Source organism: Neoarius graeffei, chromosome 25 (genome assembly GCF_027579695.1).
Source record: "Neoarius graeffei isolate fNeoGra1 chromosome 25, fNeoGra1.pri, whole genome shotgun sequence".
Lineage (NCBI taxonomy): Eukaryota > Metazoa > Chordata > Actinopteri > Siluriformes > Ariidae > Neoarius > Neoarius graeffei.
Window position 1 is genome coordinate 46,125,796 of NC_083593.1, and position 23,561 is coordinate 46,149,356.

General features: G+C 40.2%; 1 protein-coding gene across 2 annotated transcripts in view; it reads right to left on the minus strand.

Annotated features, from left to right (window-relative positions):
• Nucleotides 1–6,502: 6,502 nt before the first annotated feature.
• gpat4 (glycerol-3-phosphate acyltransferase 4) overlaps nt 6,503–23,561 on the minus strand; it is a 30,530-nt gene continuing 13,471 nt past the window's right edge. For both annotated transcript variants that reach the window (XM_060908957.1, XM_060908958.1), the window contains exons 5-14: nt 21,427–21,501; nt 20,872–20,961; nt 19,097–19,190; nt 18,892–19,007; nt 18,680–18,735; nt 18,490–18,575; nt 12,925–13,053; nt 8,439–8,518; nt 8,033–8,159; nt 6,503–7,876 (exon numbers count right to left, since the gene is read on the minus strand). In XM_060908957.1, the coding sequence (XP_060764940.1) occupies nt 8,051–8,159; nt 8,439–8,518; nt 12,925–13,053; nt 18,490–18,575; nt 18,680–18,735; nt 18,892–19,007; nt 19,097–19,190; nt 20,872–20,961; nt 21,427–21,501 (835 nt within the window). In that variant the 3' untranslated portion in view covers nt 6,503–7,876; nt 8,033–8,050. The remainder of the gene's footprint in view (nt 7,877–8,032; nt 8,160–8,438; nt 8,519–12,924; nt 13,054–18,489; nt 18,576–18,679; nt 18,736–18,891; nt 19,008–19,096; nt 19,191–20,871; nt 20,962–21,426; nt 21,502–23,561) is intronic.

The window sequence follows — 23,561 nt, forward strand, 5'->3', positions numbered from 1 at the left end:
TTCTTCTCTGAATTGAGACGAGCTGATCCGTACCTCTCCAAGGTTTGTGCGACCTCCCAGTCAGTCAGACGCGCTGTCACTCCTGTTAGCAATGTAGCTAGGCTCAGCATGGCCAATGGTATTTTTTGGGGCTGTAGTTAGATGCGACCAAACTCTTCCACGTTTTTCTTGTTTACATAGGTTTATATGACCAGTGACATGAAACAAAGTTCAGTTACACAAATTGAAACGTAGCGATTTTCTATGCTATGGAAAGTCCGCACTATAATGACAGGCGTACTAACACCTTCTGCGCGCTTCTACAGCACATTGATACCTTCACAGGCCCATGGTAAAACCACACTTCCAGGAGGGGCTGCTGTCTGCCTCCCAAGCCGGCCGAGAGCGCTCCTCGTCGGGCACGGCCAGGCGGGCGAATGCCCTGGTCCTTCCGCCCTGTCTAAAAAATAATGGTACAACTCCGAGTGAAGGTATCAATGTGCTGTCGAAGTGTGCAGAAGGTGTTAGTACGCCTGTCATTATAGTGCGGACTTTCCATAGCATAGAAAATCGCCACGTTTCAATTTGTGTAACTGAACTTTGTTTCATGTCACTGGTCATATAAACCTATGTAAACAGGAAAAACGTGGAAGAGTTTAGTCGCATCTAACTACAGCCCCAAAAAATACCATTGGCCATGCTGAGCCTAGCTACATTGCTAACAGGAGTAACAGCGCGTCTGACTGACTGGGAGGTCGCACAAAGCTCGGAGAGGTACGGATCAGCTCGTCTCAATTCAGAGAAGAACATATTTCATTATGGAAATACGGTGGACTGTTCCTTTAACCCAAAGGTAGTCAGGAGCACTGGAGCTACAAGGCAAATGCAGCTAATAAGTAGAAGGCTATAGTCATCTGTTTAGCATTGTGCATACTTAACCTCCTAGGGCCTAGCGGTCACATACGTGGACAGCACTTTTTAGAAATTCAGAACAAGAATCCACATATGTGGACATACTTTTTCTCAAAAAGTACATCTTATCAAAGATGATGCTTAGTTTTTATTCTAATCAGGTTCTAATAAGCCCAAATAGCAAAAAGAAATAAGAAATGCATGTAAAATAAAACAGCTTGGGTCTTAGGAGGTTAATGTCTTAATTTAAAGGTATAACAATAATAATAAAGTGCATAAACATTTTTTTCCTCAACAGTAAAAAGTGATATGAACCTCCATCCATCCATTATCTGTAGCCACTTATCCTGTCCTACAGGGTCGCAGGCAAGCTGGAGCCTATCCCAGCTGACTACGGGCGAGAGGCGGGGTACACTCTGGACAAGTCGCCAGGTCATCACAGGGCTGACACAGAGACAAACAACCATTCACACACCTTCACATTCACACCTACGGTCAATTTAGAGCCATCAATTAGCCTTACCTGCATGTCTTTGGACTGTGGCGGAAACTGGAGGACCCGGAAGAAACCCATGCAGACACAAGGAGAACATGCAAACTCCACACAGAAGGGTCCTCGCTGGCTGCTGGGCTCGAACTCAGGACCTTCTTGGTGTGAGGCGACTGTGCTAACCACTACACCACCGTGCCGCCCATGATATGAACATATTACTCAGTTATCACAATAAATTATCACAATATGTTTTTTTCCTGAAGAGATTATGGATACCATGTAATTAAGTTTAATTAAAAAGACCATCAGTGGCACATAAGAATGCTAACAGGTAGCAGGCAATTCATTTGTTACATATTCAGTGGGCGGCACGGTGGTGTAGTGGTTAGCGCTGTCGCCTCACAGCAAGAAGGTCCCGGTTCGAGCCCCGTGGCCGGCGAGGGCCTTTCTGTGCGGAGTTTGCATGTTCTCCCCGTGTCCGCGTGGGTTTCCTCCGGGTGCTCCGGTTTCCCCCACAGTCCAAAGACATGCAGGTTAGGTTAACTGGTGACTCTAAATTGACCGTAGGTGTGAATGTGAGTGTGAATGGTTGTCTGTGTCTATGTGTCAGCCCTGTGATGACCTGGCGACTTGTCCAGGGTGTACCCCGCCTTTCGCCCGTAGTCAGCTGGGATAGGCTCCAGCTTGCCTGCGACCCTGTAGAACAGGATAAAGCGGCTAGAGATAATGAGATAATGACATATTCAGTGTTGATCATGAACCGAAACCCAACTGTAAAACATGACTGAAGTGTAGCTTATCCCAGCAGTATGATAACTGATTTTAGTCCCTGCCTAGTCTGTTTATTTAACTTTTTCCAATTAAAACAAACAAACAAACAAACAAACAAACAAAAAACCCACCCACATATTCCACACCTATACAGAAAGGACAAAGATCCCTACAAAATAGTGGCAATTAGATTTAACAGAGTTTTGCTTTTTCTCTTCTCACATCTCATCTCATCTCATCTCATTATCTCTAGCTGCTTTATCCTGTTCTACAGGGTCGCAGGCAAGCTGGAGCCTATCCCAGCTGACTACGGGCGAAAGGCGGGGTACACCCTGGACAAGTCGCCAGGTCATCACAGGGCTGACACATAGACACAGACAACCATTCACACTCACATTCACACCTACGGTCAATTTAGAGTCACCAGTTAACCTAACCTGCATGTCTTTGGACTGTGGGGGAAACTGGAGCACCAGGAGGAAACCCACGCAGACACGGGGAGAACATGCAAACTCCGCACAGGAAGGCCCTCGCCGGCCACAGGGCTCGAACCCAGGACCTTCTTGCTGTGAGGCGACAGCGCTAACCACTACACCACCGTGCCGCCCTTCTCTTCTCACAGTGTTTATGTATTATCACTTGTTATTGTGAGAAAGGAGAGGAGAAAAGCTAGCACTAAACACACATACAAAACAACACAGATATTTCTTATTGTTCAAGGCCACTAAAAATACTCTCCTTATTAGGGTGGTTCTAGCAAACAAAAACAAACCTGAACTTAATAACTCACATATGAGTCACACCTCCATCTAAAGCACTCACTGAACACATTATTAGTTTTAATTAACCATACACAGCTCTGACAGGCCACAGAAAAAAATCAAGGACAGAATATAGCCTATAGTACACTTATATACATTAACAGTGTCTGTACTGACCCTTTATAGAAGAGGGTCTGTGTCCCTCCATCAGCCCACCAAATCTTCAGCTCTTAGTAGGCTCATCTTATTAATGTCGGAGCTAATGTACTAAAGTACAGTCTGTACTAGAAAGAAGTCACACACACACACACACACACACACACACACACACACACACACTTTATATAATGTTGTGGTTTAAAAAAAAATCACAATAGTTAAAAAAACAACCGAAAAAGATTTCTTTGAACTGTTCTTTTTCTATGGCAGAATGATTGTACAACATACATTCTTAATTAAAAAAAAAGGAATTTGGTGCACAAGTTTTAATTTATTTTGGGTTTTCTGAAATCAACACAGGGTCAAAATATACATACAGCACATCTAATATTTGTTTAAATGTCAAGTCAAGTCAATTTATTTGCCCTTTAAGAAGTTTCTCTTTGCTCAGATGCTTTTGGTAGCCATCAACAAGCTTCTGGCAGAATTCTGGTTGGATATTTGACTTGGCAGAATTAGTAGAGTCCAATTAAGTTTGTTTTTTTTTTCCTGGCACGGGCCTGACTTTTAAGCACAGTCCACATAGGGTTGAGGTCATTACTCATTTTAAGCTTAATGTTAGCCTGCTTTATCCTCCACAACCAGCTTTGACATATGGTTCTGGTCATTGTCCTGTTGGAACACCCAATTGTGTCTAAATTTCAACTGTCTGGCTGGTGGTTTGAGGTTATGCTGAAGAATTCCGAGTTTCTTCATTACTGCATCCACTTTGTTTCAGTTCCAGCTGGCAGCAAAACAGCCCCAGAGCATGATGCTTCCACCACCATGGTTAACAGTTGGTACAGTGTTCCTCTGTACATCCTGTCATTGTGGTCAAACAACTCAATCTTTATCTTATCGGACCAGTGGCGTGCACAGATAGACACGAGGTGGTGCTCAAGCACCTGCCCCTCTGCCCTCTGTCCAAAAAAGTGCCCTTTTTAATTTTTTTTTTTTACAGTTTACTGAGGCCAATGTCGACATGATCTTTTAGAAAAGCTGCGGCATTAAAAGCGTGTGTGAAAATAATGTCCCGATGTGTGCCCCCTCCGCACACACACCGGACCTCTGTCTCTCTTGCTCTGTCACGTGAACAAGCGTGCAGTGCATTCAATGTGAGGTTGCAGCAGCATAGCGTCCTGGAAGCCACGGCCTTGTCGTAGCGCAGACAACACATTGGGCAGTCAGTCAGCTCTTCCCCTGCCCCACCAGCCAGGTAGCACATGAATCGAGTGAAAATGTATTGTTTGCCCTCTAAGCCCAAGCTGTAATTATTTTGTCGTGAAGTAGCCCGTCGCATACAGAAACAACTGCACATAAGTATTATATTTTTTGCTAGACCATTTTCAGATTTAGGAAAACAAAATTTTCTTTTTCTATTTTGTTCAACTAGAGATTCCTGGCAAAGTCAAAAAGCCTTGATGTAATAAATTAACATTAAGTGGTTGTTTTACACCTTTAAAAACTAAAACGGGTCAGTGGCGACCCGAACACAAGAGGAGGGTTAAATCTCAGACTTTTATAATAAGGTGTTCCACATGCGCAAAAAAGTGCCCTTTTTTCCCCCCAGAGCACTTGCCCCCCAAAATGTCTGTGCACGCCACTGTATCGGACTATAAACCTTTCATCCAGAAGGCTTTTTCTTTGTCCATGTAGTCAGTTGCAAACTTTAGTTGAGCTTGACGGTGCCAATTTTGGCATAAACTCAATTGATTATGGACAGTGTTCCAGCAGCTTCCAGTTCATGACAAGCCTGTGCCTTGGTGGTTCCTAACCATCCAAACCAATTTCCTCTCAGCTAAGGGTGGCAGTTTGGGTCTTCATCAAGCAAAATGGATACACTTCCCAATAACTTGTACTTGCATACAATTGTCAAGGAACTGATGATCTTGGAATCTGCATTTGTTTAGAAATGGCTCCAAGAGGCATTCATTAGTTGTGTAAATCTATTATCCTCTTTCTCAGGTCTGCACTGAGCTCCTTGGACTTTTCCATTGTACTGTGTATTGGTCAATCCAGTGGGTGCTGTCAAACAAACAAAAATAAACCCTTTTTATGTTGCACAGATAACGTGTCATGATCACTAACAGGAATTTAAAGGTGCTGACTGCAAAGTTGAATTCTGGGCAAAATATTCTAAGTCTATAGCTGTTGGAGTTTCGAGATGTTGCACTGCTGCACACACCCTGTACCCTACATGTAAATGTTTTGCCGAGATAAAACACGTCCCACATTTTACAATTCCAGAGAGTGCTGAAGCAAGTGAGCAACATCACCACGTGACCACCATGGGGCATTTGACCTATTTTTAACCAAAACAAGCTGGCGTGGGCAAACATGGCAGACTCCGCTCTCCCGCTAGCTAAAAGCCAGCGGAAAAGAAAAGGAAAGCCTGCCTAGTGAGTGCAACTGCAAAACAGAGCAAGGTTAGATCATGTCATTGTCCTGGTCAGATAACTAAATTATTCTTGCTAGTGCTTAGCTATCTTAGCCTTAGAATGCATGGGCTCAACTCCATGGTAGCGAGTATGGAGTTATACACCGAATATTTTGATCTTACAGAGAAAGAAACGATAACACAAAAGTAGCAACAAAGAAGAGATATATTCATCTTTTGTTTCACAGATCTATTCACAAATTACATGTCTGCAACTCAAAACTCTCCAAGGTTGATGCAGTCACGATGTTTTCTGCACGTCGCCATCTTGGTGTGACGCAGTTCCATAATCAGGCTAATTAGTTCAAGCTCCTTGTGTTCAGCTATTTCTGTAGGGCCATACTGTTTACCTCAAGAGGCTGGATATTTGATCCCAAAATGAAAAAAAGTGACCCTCAGCACATCAAAATGATCACATCTCGTCTGCATGATCTCGTTCTTGCAAGACATAGGAAAAATGGCATGCACCAAATAAATAAATGAATAAAAGAAAATTTCAGATGACTTTGCAGTCAACACCTTTAAGAGGCCTTGACAAATTAAGAGAGATTTTGGAACTTTCAGAACAACTTAATAATCTAAGTGGGCGTATGTACCCTGTATACGTCATTTCGACCCCATGTTGGTATCAGAAAACACAAAATAAAATTTGTGCACCAAATTCTTTTTTTTCTAGTAAAAATGCATGTTGTACAATCATTCTTCCACACACACAAAAAAAGAACAGTTCAAGGAAATATCATAGAGGGCTCAATATTACCATAATATTCATGTCCCTGTATGTAAATATCTGGTACTGTATTTATATATTTTTGTTAATTAAAAGGGACAATTTAGAAAAGCGTATATGCATATCTGTTTAAGATACTAAATAAGTCAACAGAGCCATTTGAGGTGAGTGTGTAATGATTCAGACAAAGCCTGAACAAGAACATTCGGCAGACAGATGCATTAATACAACATTTTCATTTAATGAGAAATGGAGCAGACCATTCTGACAGGGTTCAACAGAATTCAAGATATGTTCAATTTCAGAACTCAGTGATCACCTAATATTTTCAGGATCTTTTCCTTTTATTTTCACGCTCACCCAGTCCCCATAATGACACAATCGCTTTCACACACATGGGATCAGATGAGACACTTATGTCTTTTGAACAGTGCAGGCTTTATCTAGTACAATGCTCTCAAGTGGCCACTATAATATTGTGCGTGTTTAATAAGCATATTATATTGTATGTCTAATTATTAGCACATAATGATGCACACTATTCTTTTGCTTTTTTTTAAATCTGCATGTCAACATTTAAGTGATTGAACACTTAAATGAGAAAGCACACACTTTGCCTGAGTGTCCAATGTCAGCTTCAGAGATCATAATCCAAACTTTGAGTTTCATTTCTTTTTAAAAGAAAAAACGCAATAGACTTTTAGACACAGATCTTCCTTTTCTTCCTGCTGGAAGAAAACATGCATTCATGTAAATCACAGCAAATGTGACTTTAATGTAACAGACTACACAAAAAAGAAAAATAAATAAATAGAAAACAAACAAACAAAAAAAAGTTTGATGTAACTCAGTCCCAAGGACAGTGGGGGGAAAAAGTATAATGCCACTGCATGGACTCGTGCAAAAGTGTGCAAAGTAACATTATTGAAAAATATTCAGCAAGCGACGGATTCTTTCAGTTCAAATCCAATTAGATTTTTATAACTCCGTTCAGATTCTTCTGATTCAGTTCAACTTGGTCATTCCATTTGGATCCAATTATTGTAATTCAATGCAATTTGAACGGAGTAACTCAATTCAGAGCCCTTAAGTTCAATCTGAATGGAGTTTCATAAGAATTTACTTCATTTTGGTTCAAGAGGTCTTCAGTTTGCATCCGATCTATTCAGATTGGTTTAAGTTCAGTTCAGATCTGTTTAGCTGAATTCAGTTTTATTTAGTTAGATGATAGTTTTGTTGATTTTTTTGGGCTCCGTTCTGACCTGTCCCCATTTATTCAATTTGGTTCTGTTCAGCTCAAATTCAACATGTTCCATTCCACTCATTCGCCTCGGCTGAATTCAGATCAGATTCATTCATTTCAGGACTCCGATCAGTTCCGATCTACTTTGTTCAGCCAAGGTTGTTTTCAGTTCAGTTTAATTCCATCTTAATGTGATCCGTTCAGTTGAGACCTGTTTAATTCCATTTATTTCAGTTCAGCGTTAATCTTGCAGAGGAGTTCAGCAAGGCGTCAATCTTGGCCCGGTTTTGGTCTGTGCCATGGTTCAGAAACATCCTGCACTCTGGGCACAGTTGGTAGGTCTGCTTGCAATCTGCAATCACAGATCATAGTTGTTATTGTTAGTAATAACAACAACAACAGTAATAATGCGTGTTAGTATCTACTCAGGTTACAATCATATAATCACATCAGCTCTGATGGGAGGTATGGGTTATTCTCAGGGTTTGATTAATTTGATCCGAATTACCAGGCAGCACGTCGTTGATCAGGAACGACTTCGATCCTCGCCATTTCCCACTAACACTTTACTGTAGAGTTTCTGCTGCTCCTCTTTAAACACCTCCTTCACCTTCTCCCGTTTTAACCCGCCATCCCTGTGATAAACAGGTTAGATTTAACCAATTGTCAGCATCATTAGGGACAGTAACACACAGAAGTATACTAATTACTGATGGCCATTTTAAGTAGTTTTGTAATAAAGTGCTTAAAACACTACACAATGAGTATTGATTATTCGGTGTTAAAATCTGTTTTCTATTTATTTTGCTTTTCACTAGGAAGAACCAAGTCACTGTTTTGTGTTAAAAGACTCCATAGTAGAGTACAAGAATTAGCATGTGAATAAAAACTCCTTATGTATGAGTGTGCGCTACCATAACAGATCAGCTAGACCTCCCTTCCTGGCAATGGCAGCCTTCACTCGGTTAGCAAACTGCACAGCGTCCTCACCCTCCTACATACACACACAATGCCAATATATTCATTTTCAATAAACAGCTCTTTGATTGTGAACTTTATATCATGTACAACAAGGTATAGTTATTTCCTATGTTTTTTACAGTAGATGTGCTATTCCAGCAGTTGCTGGATTTTGCCAACCACAAAAGCATTAACTTGGTACTAAACACCACATACAATCCCACAGCTGTGCCAGTGCCAAGTTTGCAATAAAAACAAACAAACAAACAAACAAACAAACAAACAAAAAAAGTTCTGGGGGAAAATTTTCAACTCAAAAAAGGCAATTAAAACTAGTAACCATGCTTCTGAAAATAAATCAAGTCGATAGAAACATGAATTAACTTCCATTTGCCTTTTTTGTGCAGAAAAGGAAAACACTGGCTGGTAGAAGGAATGCATGTGTGCTGATGAAGTATTGTGAATATAACTTTATCTTCCGGGGCGGCACGGTGGTGTAGTGGTTAGCGCTGTCGCCTCACAGCAAGAAGGTCCTGGGTTCGAGCCCTGGGGCTGGCGAGGGCCTTTCTGTGTGGAGTTTGCATGTTCTCCCCGTGTCCGCGTGGGTTTCCTCCGGGTGCTCCGGTTTCCCCCACAGTCCAAAGACATGCAGGTTAGGTTAACTGGTGACTCTAAATTGAGCGTAGGTGTGAATGTGAGTGTGAATGGTTGTCTGTGTCTGTGTCAGCCCTGTGATGACCTGGCGACTTGTCCATGGTGTACCCCGCCTTTCGCCCGTAGTCAGCTGGGATAGGCTCCAGCTTGCCTGCGACCCTGTAGAAGGATAAAGCGGCTAGAGATAATGAGATGGGATGAGAACTTTATCTTCCAAAAAAATCCTTCCGGAGTTCTAATAATACCACACTGTAGTGCCAGTTATCATGAACAAAACCTCTACCAAGTGGAAAATGTGACCATACAGCAGAGTCAGCATGGGCTCATCAACAATATCAGCAAAGAACAAGAAAGGCATGTGAGCATTAGCAGCAGTGAACCTTAACTGATCACAAAACATCTCGTAATCTTTGATATCCTTCTCACGGCATCAAACAGAATCAATAAATACAGAAAAGGAGAACTGCGTTTAAAATACCAAAATGCATTACTCAGTGTAGAGCTAATGAGAGTTTTAGAAGTTTATAGAGTGCAGAGATAAGAGATGTGGGAGACTGAGAACATGCAAATTCTTCACGAAACTTGTATTTCTCCCTCTCTCTCAAAAAAAACCAAACTCCCCTCCCCTCGTGCTATGAATAAATACAACTCATGCCATCATTATGGGGGTGAAAACCCCCCACACGTATATTAAACTGACTCATGACTATATTCAGTTTAGAAAAGATGGCCTTAGAAAATTTTATCTCTGGCCAAACAGAACACTGCAGAAATACAAATAAACACTAAACTGTTGAGTGATAAAGTCCTGATTTAGAAACACGTATTACAGAGAATAATTAACAGTTTTTTTTTTTCGCGGTCCAAATCCTATGCTCTGATTGGCTGGCGAGCGGGTCCGTATCCTACGGTACGGACCCCAGTTATGGATCTCTGGAAACTCACTCGTTCACAAGAAATGTAGTAGCATTTTTTGTCAACATTTATCTTTTTTTTTTTTTTAATAAGATTTATTTATAATATACTATTCAAAAAAAAGTAGGGGATATTGGATTTACAAGTAGAATGAAATGCAGATCATGAGGTCAGGAAGGAAACAAATGACAGAAAAACATTAAGGAAACATTTGTCAATTTATTCGAAACCCTGTGTACAGTCAGTAAAGGACAGATTCTCTAGAATAAGGGTCAACACAAACACAGGGTCACACAGCAAATTTACCACCATTTTGAAACCGAGTCAGTAGCGGGTAAAACCCCCTCGGTTGGCTAGACAAGCTCGAATTCGGCATGGCATACTCCTAACGAGACGTCCCAGGTCATTTTGGGGAATGTTATTCCATTCCTGTTGCAATGCTGCAGCAAGTTCTTGGACATTGGCAGGAGGTTGTTGACGTTGGCGTAGCCGCTGTCCAAGCATGTCCCAGACATGCTCGATGGGGGAAAGGTCCGGACTGAGTGCTGGCCATGGTAATCTGGTGATATTCTGCTGCTGGAGGTAATCTGTAACGATCCTGGCCCTATGACATCTGGCATTGTCATCTTGGAAAATGAAACGGCAGCCATAACGACGTGCAAACGGCACAACATGGGGTGCCAAGATGTTGTCCCTGTAGTACTGCCCTGTGACACGTCCAGCAACAACATGCAAGTCTGTTCTGCCGGCAGCAGTGATGCCTCCCCACACCATTACAGAGCCACCCCCATACGGATCATGTCTAATGACGTTAACGTCATGGAAACGTTCGTTACATCGGCGCCAAACCCTCCTGCGTCTGTCCAGGAAGTCCACAGTGAACCTCGACTCATCTGAGAACATTACGTGGTTCCATCGGTGATTATCCCAGCGTTGATGATGACGACACCATTGGAGTCTGGTCCTAATGTGACGATCCCTCAAACAGGGAATGACACGAGGACGTCGGGCGTGTAAGTGAAATCTGTGCAGTTGATTCCTGATGGTCTGGCCACTCACTACCAAGCCAGTATCCCTTCGAAGTTGAGACCTTATCTGATTTGCTGTTACCATACGATTTCTCAAGGCAATAGTGCGGATGAATCTGTCCTGAGCCTGAGTTGTTGCCCTTGGTCGACCGGATCCTGAACAGACCCTGTAGCACGATGTCTGGACCATAATCTGCTGATGACAGACTGGGAAACATTCAATGCTCTTGCCACAACGACCTGTCTTGTGCCAACCTGTAGCATGCCAAGGGCACGTAACCTCTCATCCTGTGTTAGACGGCGCATGGTCTCTGTTTAATTAACGACTTCAACCACTGATAATCTGATGCTTTCTCTTCAAAATCTTCCTTTGGAGTGGCTCTAACCTTCCAATTCAGAGTCATGCAAATTTGTGGCACGACCCCCTTGATCATCAGTAGCATCCTTGTGCTGATCATGAGAGTGTCATTGATGTGTTTGGGTGATGAATTTCTTTGGAAATGCTTCCTCAGTAAGGAACTATACAACATGCTTTCGTATCCCTTTGTATATGTGAAAATTTGGATCTCAAAATAAAATATCCCCTACTTTTTTTGAATAGTATATTATCAAAAATCTTATTAATTTTTGCCAGCATTTCTCAGGAGAACAGCATTAATTTTACAGCATGGATAGCGATAATGACAGTGTTCACAGCAAAAGTGAGTTTTACTACCCTGAGGAAGATGAAATAAAATAAAACACTGCAGGAGAAAGCTAAAAACCTGTAACTTGCTAACACCGAGCAAAAACATGGCTGAATCCTGAATGACTCCTATTTGTATAAATAGGGGACTACATAGGCGGCAAAATGTAGTTTTTTTTCCTGCCATGGAAGTGCACTTGTATACCGAGGAGAAACAATTTGCATTACAGCCGTGAATGAGGATTCAAAATGGTGGCTTGGCTCGGTTTTCCCTTTCGGGCGCTCTTGTTTTCTGTTAGAATTTGGTAAAGAAAAAAATGAACATATTATTTACCAGCTTAAGGTCGGTCCGTATGGTGAAATACCGTGACCTTCGCCTTGAATACTGACCTCGGCCCAGAGGGCCTCGCTCAGTACTTTCAAGACCTCGGTCACGGTATTTCACGATACAGACCTCCCAGCTGGTAAATAACATGTATGCATTCCACGAAGTTGAGTCGTACATGAGCCGATAGCCAACGAGGCATGTAGCACCGAGAAGGCTATAAGCCATGTACAATGAGATTGAATGGAATAACTGTTTTATTCTATCCACATTCACTGGATTTTGAGGAACAGAGCATTTTTTATTTTTGTTTTTTTTGCAAATTTGATAAATAAAAACTTTATACAAAATGTCCGACAAAATCATTTCCGCTTAGAATGTAAACAAACTGGTGAAATGACTGTAGCAATTTGTGAAAAATGCTAACACAATAATTCTTAAAAAAAAAAAAGATACGTTCTTACCATCAAATACTTTCATTCCATATTTTGTTGCTTTTTTGTATTTTTGGGGGGGTTTGTTTGAGTAGGTTTTTTTTTTTATATCTCGTCCTCGGTTGGTTCAGCAACACGCGCCGCCATTTTGTTTTTCTCTACTTGCGGTATATGAGCTGACAGCCTAGTAGTAGAGTAGCCAATAAGAGCATGCGATCGTTTATATCCAGTGAATGTGGACAGAATAAAAGCTGATACACTGGGACTTCAGGAATATAAACTTTCTAAGCTGACAGGATATAAGCAGACTGTCATACATTTATTACAGTTAATAGTCCAGACAATATAGTAAATCGGAGATCTAAAACCTGCGTGTATAGCGAAGATCTTAAAACTCACCTCTCGACTCATGGGTGGTAGATACCACACACTGCAAACGATGGCCCAGCTGCTCATCATGTGGAGGAGATAATTCACCATCCCGAACTTACTGCTGTTCCAAAAAGCATCTCCAAACCTTGGGTCATACTGTAAAAACACACACACACACAAAGATTTTAAAGCTCACTGAGGATTGTAATTGATAAAGCTTATTGCGTAAATAAAAGCAGCTTTTGTACCATTTGTCGTGCATTACATATCCAATAAGGAGCTTTTTGGGATAATTGAAAAACTCGGATTTTTTTTTTAACCTGGGCTCTATTCTCCCATCTCCAAGTCCAAATGATTGTAAATGACCATTTCTACACTCACTCTTTTACCTTCCTCTTCTTCCAATCTCGGACACAGTGCCCCATTCAGTGCCTATAGTTGATTATCACACTGGATGTTTTCTGAGATCTACAAAACGGATCCTTTCCAAGTTGTCAGACACTCATTCACATTGTTGTAAATCAGCTAAATATTCAGGCATTACTTAGGAAATAGACTTCTTTACAAAAGTTGAGTGATGACTTTTGTAAACATCAGAAAACAGTCCTCGTGCAATAATCGACTACAGGCAGGGGTTAAATTGGGCCGGGGCTGTCCGGGGCTGAGCCCCGGCACATAAGCTCGGAGCGGATGGCATATGATCACGCACACATCAAAAGCAACAAACCCTTTTCACGATTTTCAGTTCTGAATAATTAAATATCGTTTTATTAATCAATAAACCCATGACTTTTATGAGATAGATCATAGTTTTCCTGATAACAAGACGACCTGTCAAAGCTACTTAGAACAGAACTTGCGATCAGAGATTCTGGTTTCTGGAACACTGCGTGGGTTGCCAATTCCGCTTTTTATAAGCGACTTTGGGGTTTCTTTTTTTGTGAGCTCGCTTTAAAAAAAAAAAAAATCAGAAGTCGTGGTTTGCGGGTTTTTGGGCTTGTGTTTCAGCGTTGTGACTTGTTTATAATTTTCTCCGTACACTGTCTCCCCTTTTACCTGCATACGATCCTATTATTAGTGTAATTATTATTGTTATTATGTATTCAATTATTTATTTGGCATGTGGTGCTTTTTGTATTGTCTAGAACATACATAAGATGAGCATATTATAGCAGCAAAATAGAAGCACAATCATTTGAATGCAGCAAAACTTTTGCTGCATTCAAATGATTGTGCTTCTATTTTGCTGCTATAATATGCTCATCTTATGTATGTTCTAGACCAGGGCTTTTCAAAGTGTGGGGCGCGCCCCCCCCGGGGGGCGCCAGAGTTCTTCAGGGGGGGGCGCAACGTGAGGAGCCTTTACCAGAGACAAAATGGATCGATTTTTAGTACCTAAAGCTACAGTGAGTGAGGAGACAGAGTTCGGGCCAAGCAAAAAACCCCAAAGCCTCCAGGATGTTGCGATTTGCAACTTCAGCGCAAATTCAACCAATCCCCGCGAATTCAGGGCGGTGTTACAATTATATCCAATCACCGCAACTTTCCCGCAAATTTGACCAATCGTTGGCGTCGTCTTGAGGTGACGTCGACAAACTACCTTCCACCTTACTTCCGTGTATACGTTCAAGAGAAGCAGCATGCGCGCAGTGTTGCCAGATTGGTTTTAAGTGCATTTTGGCGGGTTTTGAACATATTTTGGGCAAGGCAAGGCAAGTTTATTTATATAGCACATTTCATACACAATGGCAGTTCAATGTGCTTTACAGAAGTAAAAACAAAAACAGTAAACAATAGAGAAATAAAATTACATAAAATAATTGTATTTTTATTCTAAAACAATTAAATTAAAAGAATTAAAAGAAAATAATAAGAATTAAACAATAGTAGAAATAAAACAATAAAATAAAGTAGAAATAGGAGGAGAAAAAAAGAAACCAGCAGAATAGAATAAAGAATAAAATAGAATAAAGTTAAAATTAAAGTAAATTTAAAACATGCAGAGAAAGTAAAAATTATAAAAAAAAAAGAAGACAATATTAATTATTTAACAGAAAGCATCTGAAAACAGCTTGGTCTTTAACCTAAAACTGCCAACAGCAGGAGCATTTTTGATGTCCTCTGGCAGTTGGTTCCATAGCTGTACTGCATAAGGTTTGGGCTGGAAAACGTCAGCAGTATCTGGCAACATTGCATGATGTGCGAGTCAGTGTTTATGTAGGCTTAAATTCTGTTACTGAAAGTGTGTGATGTTTACAGTGAAGCACTGTGTGCACTTTATTTTTTTTTTTACTTAATACAAGAAAGTAATGGATGCCAACATTTTTGCCAAAATGGTATTTTATTTTCCATTGTTTAGGCAGCTTCAGCATCATACTGTGAGATTCTGTTCAATTTTTTTTCCTTCTATGAAGCCTGAGCCATTTATTTTATTAGTTTATGATTATTGTTTAATTTAGTCTTCAGGAGAGACTGCCTGCACACAGTACTAGTATTAATAGTTTTTTTTCTTACATGAAAGCTGATGCATTTATATTATATTTGAAGGTAACTTCATGTTGTGCTGTGAGGTTCTCTGCACTTTAACTTTTGAACCAACAGGTGCATTTGGATAAGTAAAGCCTATTTTTCTGCATTTTTGTAGTCCTGGTAATCTTTTATATTGGTAAAGTTGTTTATAGGACCATTTCTCAGTGTCTTTGTTTTTTAATCAATAGTTTTTCAGTAATAACTTAATATTTAACATATCACTCAATTTTAATCACAAAAAGAGAAAATCGCAACAATTTCTCGCAACTTTCACTTCCTCCCGCAATGTAATCGCAACAAAAACCTAAAAAACACCACAACTTTCATCGCAATTTTTTTGGAAACCCCCGCAACATCAGACATTTTAGCCCGCAACAATCACAAAAAAGGCCCGCGGAATCCTGGGGGACTGGAAAAAGAAGGAAGTATGACCACGATTATTTAAAGTTTGGATTTTCATGGACTGGATCTGAAGATGCTCCACTGCCACAGTGTGTTGTCTGCCAAGAGATGCTAGCTAACGATGCTATGAGATGTTTAAAATGTGTAAAACAAGATGTTTTAAAAAGCACAGATGTTTAAAATGTGAAAAAGAAAAAAAGAAAAATGTGTACAACAACCATTTTTTAAAAATACGAATGGAACATTAAGTATAGCAACAACAAAAATTGGGGGGGGGGCGCTGTTATTTGCTCTCCGAGGGGGGGGCTGACTCTCCCACACTTTGAAAACCCCTGTTCTAGACAATACAAAAAGCACCACATGCCAAATAAATAATTGAATACATAATAATAACAACAATAATAATAAATGCTTCCAATGTTATAGTGTTGTTTGTATTTGGTTGCATTCACTGCATGAATATATTTGATTGACAATTTGACTGACAGTGTTTTGGCATATTTAACATTTATCCTCCAAAATAAATCAACTGTTTTGGTTTAAGATTGTGCAAGCCTTCAAATTTTCTCACTGAACATTTCTCCTTCACATTTTTCACCTGTAGGCATGTGACAAGATTTAACATGATATTGCTCAACCTACCTCTGTAAAGTCAGCTAACAACTTATTAAAATGCACCAGAATTCAGCAAATAACATGTATGATAATAAAAAACTTCTGGGGGAGGACCCCCAGACCCCCCACTAATCATTTCCTTCAAACCAATGTACAACAACCTGTACAATCTGTTACATTGGCCAACCAATCTACATTCAAACTGCCATAATGTGTAGGGGGGCACTACAAGACACACATAGGCCTACAACACACAGATAAGGTGTATATCTCTGTGCAATATGATATGGTTATCAAATTAGAGGGTTATTTTCCAAAAAGTATATTGGGGCAGGGCGGCGGGGGCAGGGGCGGGTACGAGGCAGAGCCCCCCCACATAACCAATCCCAATTTAACCCCTGACTACAGGCACTGAATGGGGCGCTGGAAGAAACAGTCATTTTCTACAGTTTCTTTACAGTTACTGCGGTAAACAGACCCAGGGGGTATCTCTGTAGGGATCCTTTCCATGTTGTCAGACACTTCTGATAACATTATTAGCCCGTCAGTAGTGAAAGCAAGCTGTTTAGCTTGACACAGATGATTGCCCTATAGGATTACACTGTATAGCCATTTTATGGTTGCCATTTATAGCATTCTAATGCAGAACTGGACTGATATCAATTGTTTTTATTCCTAGTAAATATTTGGACCCAAAGAGACGGGAAAATACGGCTCAGATTAAAAAAAAAAAAAAAAAAAAATCCTTGAATTTTCCTTTAACCTTGTTAAAATATACTTTAATATTATAGTAAATCACGCATGCTGATTGGTCGATAAACTCAGGACTATTTCTCAATGAGCAACTCGGCAAAATGGTGGCCAATCGCTTTGTCACCGCAAGTGAGGAAAAATTACAAAATTATGAAAGAAAATGCTGTTCCTAAAAGCACTAAAGATGCTATGAAGTTTGATCTAAAACTACTGAAGGGTAAGGTGGAATTGTGATTTATTTTATCTATTGCAAAACAAAGTATTTTGTAAGAATCGGCGTAGATAAGTGACAAGTCTGCGTGCCTTTATTACATTTGCATGCCGCTTTTAAAGTTTGAAATACATTTTTTTTTAAAACATGATTTTTTTTAAAGAAAGTGTCACCTGTGCATTTATACTAAAACAAATCTCTGCCTCAGGCTCAGTGAATATTGATGAATAATAACCAAGTTCATCTCAGTTATTGTTCACCGATATTTACTTCACGTTCGCTGAATAACTGTTAAACATAGGGCACGTAATAAAGAATTCTGCATGCTCTGTAGTGCACTGTAGAGTGCTGGGATTCAGAGAAGTATATACACTAGGGTGCATCAGTTGCCCCCTAAAAATAAAAAGTTCCTCCGATCATGATGCATTTTTGTTTTTATGTTCCTTTTGGTAAGAAAACGCACTGGGTGAAATATTTTGACAAAATTCAAAAGTTTAATGGTGGCACCAGGAGCTCAAAGTTATGGAAAAAGCTGCTATTTTATGACTTTTATGATAAAATTTCGATCACTTTTCATGAAACATTATGGCACCTTACAGAGTATACCAAATATCTTAGATACACATTTTTAGTACATATTCTAAATATATTATCAAGCACAGTTTGAGTTTTAGCTGTTCATTGAATCATTGTTCAACTACTTTTAAACAATACAAATGTATTATGAATCACATTAATGCTTCTCAATCCCTCGCAAAGGTTCTTAACATGATCTCTGGCTCACAAGAAATCAATAAATGGAGTCCAGCATTGTGATTCAAACCTTACGCGAAAACATAAAATAAGCGTTTTTTGGCAAAAAATGAACCTCATGGTGCCACCATTAGACTTTTGAATATGGTCAAAAAATTTTACAGGATGTCTTTATTGGTGAAAAGGAACACCCAAACAAAAATGCATCAGATTTTATGAAAGTGAGGGCAACTGATGCACCCTAATATACACTTCATATACGCACACACGATTAATCTCCCTATACAACTGCAATGCAGAGGGCATGAAATTGAAACAAATGCCATTACCTTTATAGCCACTGGATACACCGTGCATCCGATTTCAAAGCTTCCCTTCTTAAACATCATTACTGAGGTGTTATTAATACAGGTACCTAGGGAAGGGAACACCAATCCTGAAGAATTTAGTATGTTCCTATTGGGAATGAATGAATGAAAAAAATAATAATAGCCATAATGGTGTGTGATTAATTCTTACCCTCTGGGAAAATGAGGATGGGCAGCTTGGTTTTGTCTGCAACATGATCACTGAGACTGTAAATATAAAAATGGCAAATATACAAATGTTTTATAAAAATATTTTTGAAAAATATGAAAACATCACAAAAACATATGAATTAGACCATGCTTTATTAGGTCACAACAAATTAGCTCAAGATGTTTTTCAGCTTATTTATTATGTAACTTTACCGTTTGGCCACTAGGTGTCGATCTTTAACCTCTGATCTCTCAAACCAGATGTGCGGACAGGCTTTGACCATCGCTCTCTGAATCACGCCCATAAGGCCACCATGGACCTGCCCGACCTAACACACACACACACTGCTTATTTACAATATTTTCAACATCAAGTCCAAAAATATCTTGAACATGAAACACACAATAAAAGAGTTACCATGGCGTAGCAGCCATCACTGGCCAGGATGATGACGTCGATGGGCGACGTGTGATTGGCCACACAAATGCCTCCATTCCTGGGTTTGTTTTCACTGTGGAAAGGAAAATGGCAGATGTTGGGTGGGACTGGAAATGTAAATTAATCACCTTTTTAATAGCACATGAAATGTTCTTTCATGTTGTTCAAGATGTAATGCACATTTCTATTCGATTAAAACTATTTATAAACATGACATCCTAGTGTATTGAGTATGCATGTCTCACCAGCAAAAACTAATTCATTATACTATAATCGCTGCATTTAAAATTTTTTTTTTTTTAAAACACTTACAAGGTCAGACCCATATTTACCCAAAAGACTAGTTTTAGCTTTCTGTATTATTCAACTTTAAAAATCACTGTGCATCAAGTTTCCTTAGCCTGGTTAACACCAGACCATATCACAAGTGAAATATGGTCTGGAATCCGCCTATTGAATTTCTCGTAGGGGAGGTGTGGTTTACGATTGTCAACGGCCGTTTATTGGACGTTGCGAATGTCTATCATTTGGCGTATACGTAGCCCATGGCCAATCATGGCAGTTGTACCCGGTGACGTAGTTAGAGCGACGAAGAGGCGAAGAAAGACTAACGCCAAACGCTGTTCTTTTTTTAAAACAAACTTTCGCTCTAAACTATTCAGAACAGTGTCTAAAGCTTGATCGAAAGTTTGGTTCGTATCGCTCGCCGCCATGTTAAATGTGATCCGTAAACAGTCCCAAATAAACTACAAGCTTCTTAAATGTCTTTGTGTTGAAATATAACACTATTCTTTTCAATAGAGGTACGCTCAAACAAAAGTATCATATGCTTTACATGTCTGTAGCAATATGCTCAAGTGGCTCAAAATGCATTTACACAACTGAGAATGTAGTTTAAACTTAATCTTAGCTCTCTAAGAACACTTCTGAAAAACTTAAATATCACATGGCAAATAGCCTTCACTTATTACCAAAAAAACCACACTTTGAATTGTGAAATTCAATATGAAATATTTTCACATTTAAACTACAAGCTTCCGTTTGTCGAGTAGTACGCGTCACCGTCTTTCCACCCCTCCCCACTCTCTGATTGGCTCCCTAACTCAGGCGAGCCTTTAGACCATAGTTTCCATGCTGTCTTTTCAGATCGGAACGATTGTGCAAAGCAGCATGGGATTTCCCAGGCTAAAGTTTCCTCAGTCCGAACACCATTTTTATGTTTTGTGTGACAATCTGGTACACCAAGAAGTCACTGCATTACAAGGACTCTGGCCAGTGAGAACAAACACAGATACACAATATAATGGTGTTATAAACTCCATTAGCGAATAATTATCTCATCTCATCTCATTATCTCTAGCCGCTTTATCCTTCTACAGGGTCGCAGGCAAGCTGGAGCCTATCCCAGCTGACTACAGGCGAAAGGCGGGGTACACCCTGGACAAGTCGCCAGGTCATCACAGGGCTGACACAGACACAGACAACCATTCACACTCACATTCACACCTACGGTCAATTTAGTGTCACCAGTTAACCTAACCTGCATGTCTTTGGACTGTGGGGGAAACCGGAGCACCCGGAGGAAACCCACACGGACACGGGGAGAACATGCAAACTCCACACAGAAAGGCCCTCGCCGGCCCCGGGGCTCGAACCCAGGACCTTCTTGCTGTGAGGTGACAGCGCTAACCACTACACCACCGTGCCGCCCCGCGAATAATTATGATGAATATTAAATATAGGCACAGAGTTACCTGTCGTGGTATGTGATGATGGCGGTGAGAGCTCGAACGCAGATCCTGTAGCACATCAGATGCACTTTTTCACTCAGGAAATTTTTCGTCCTGTCAGAAACAACAAAATCACCACTCACTGTACCTTCATAACCTCTGGCTCACACTGGCAACTATATTCCTACGTTATACACTGTGAACATTTTATAGTGTAGTGACTGGCTGTGTGGGCCACTTGTACGAACATTTTTATAAGCAACACCATTGAAATTATTGACAAGTGTGACGAAAACACGGTCTGAAACAGCATGATATTATTTTAATCATGTCTGGGCTTAGACGAACCTAATATCCCTTTACCAGTGAGCCGACGTTACACTGAAGTCCTGTGTGATGATATCAGCATGAATGGCATGAACAACAGGAAAGATGTTCTCATAAACTTGCTATGAATTCTTGTTTCGTCTTGTTTTCTTTTACAGTTCAAGTCAACTAGCAACAAGAACTCTACTTTCTATAATAGACTTGCCTGGGATTTTGACAAATGTCAGTCACCAATTAAGAAAATGGACTTACCTGCCGTTTGGGAGCAGGCCGATGAGGGAGGTGAGAACTACGAGGAGTCCGACGCCAGTAAAAGCCAGAGTGACCCTGCGTTCATTCAAAAGTGCAGTGTCTTAATGTTGCACAAATAAACCCTAAAAAAGGGCACCATTTATCTCTTTAATCCTCCTGATTTAACACAGTGCCGTATTTATCCACCCTAACCCTCCCAATCAAACATGGTGCACCATTTATCCCCTTAACCCTCCCTATTAAACACGGTACACCATTTATCCACTTTAACCCACAGCAAAATCAAATAAGCCATAGCAGTAGGGTGCATCAGTTGCCCTCACTTTCATAAAATCTGATGCATTTTTGTTTAGGTGTTCCTTTTCACCAATAAAGACATCCTGTAAAATTTTTTGACCATATTCAAAAAGTCTAATGGTGGCACCATGAGGTTCATTTTTTGCCAAAAAACGCTTATTTTATGTTTTCGCGCAAGGTTTGAATCACAATGTTGGACTCCATTTATTGATTTCTTGTGACCCAGAGATCATGTTAAGAACCTTTGCAAGGGATTGAGAAGCATTAATGTGATTCATAATACATTTGTATTGTTTAAAAGTAGTTGAACAATGATTCAATGAACAGCTAAAACTCAAACTGTGCTTGATAATATATTTAGAATATGTCCTAAAAATGTGTATCTAAGATATTTGGTATACTCTATAAGGTGCCATAATGTTTCATGAAAAGTGATCGAAATTTTGTCATAAAAGTCATAAAATAGCAGCTTTTTCCATAACTTTGAGCTCCTGGTGCCACCATTAAACTTCTGAATTTTGTCAAAAATATTTCACCCAGTGTGTTTTCTTACCAAAAGGAACATAAAAACAAAAATGCATCATGATCGGAGGAACTTTTCATTTTTAGTGGGCAACTGATGCACCCTACATAGCAGGTGTAGCTTTCTCAGGAACATGTAGGGGATGTTTCACTATATCAAGTGTACAAGTCATTATTTCATTACCCATGGACTGCAGCTGAATCCTAAACAGCTCCCTACTGGACATATAATGGAGGCCAAAAGTTTGCATACACCTACTCAAGATATTTAATCTCAATTTTTCATACAATTGTGGTCAGAAGTTTACATACAGTGACATGAATGTCATGGCAATATTTGGGCTTTCAGTAATTTCTTTGAATTGTTCTTTTTCTGTTGCAGAATATTATATTACACACACCACTATAATTCTGTTAATTTTCTTTGGGTTTTCTGAAATCAACACAGGGTCAAAAATTATACATTCAGTACACCTAATATTTGGGTAAAATGTCTCTTCGCAAGATTCACCATGACCAAACATTTTTGTTTACCATGAACAAGCTTCTGGCAGAATTCTGGTTGGATATTTCACAACTCTACATGGTAGAACTGGTAGAGTTCAATTAAATGTTTTTTTTTTTTTTCTTGGCATGGACTCAACTTATAAGCACGGTCCACATATTTTCAAAAGGGTTGAAGTCAGGGCTTGTTTTAAGCTTAATGTTAGCCTGCTTTATCCTCCACAACCAGCTCTCATGCATGTTTGGGTTCATTGTCCTGTTGTAACTCCCAAGTCGTGTTCAAGTTTCTGATGGTTTATGCTGAAGAATTCTGAGGTAGTCCTACTTCTTCATTATTCCATCCACTTTGTGCAATGCACTAGTTCCCCTGGCAGCAAAACAGCCCCAGAGCATGATGATCCTACCACCACCACCAGCTGGTACAGTGTCCCTCTGTACATGGTGGTCATTTTGGTCAAACAACTCAATCTTTATCTCATCTGACCATACAGCTATCCTACAGAAGGCTTTTTCTTTGTCCGTGTGGTCAGCTTCAAACTTTAGTTAAGCTTGAAGGTGCCAATTTTGGAGCAGGGGGTCATTTCTTGGATAGCAGCCTCTTATGCCGCTTTTCCACTACAAACGCGGCTGAGCCGTGCCGTGCTGAGTCGAGCTGAGCGGGGCTGTTGGAGTTGCATTTCGACTACAACCGCGCTGAACCGTGCTGGCTGGAAGTGGGTGGACACATTGGGTGGAGTTAGCGAAAGTGGGTGGACGTCACGTGATGTCGTTAAGCAGCGCAAACAGTGACATCAGTGACAGTGGCGGAACAA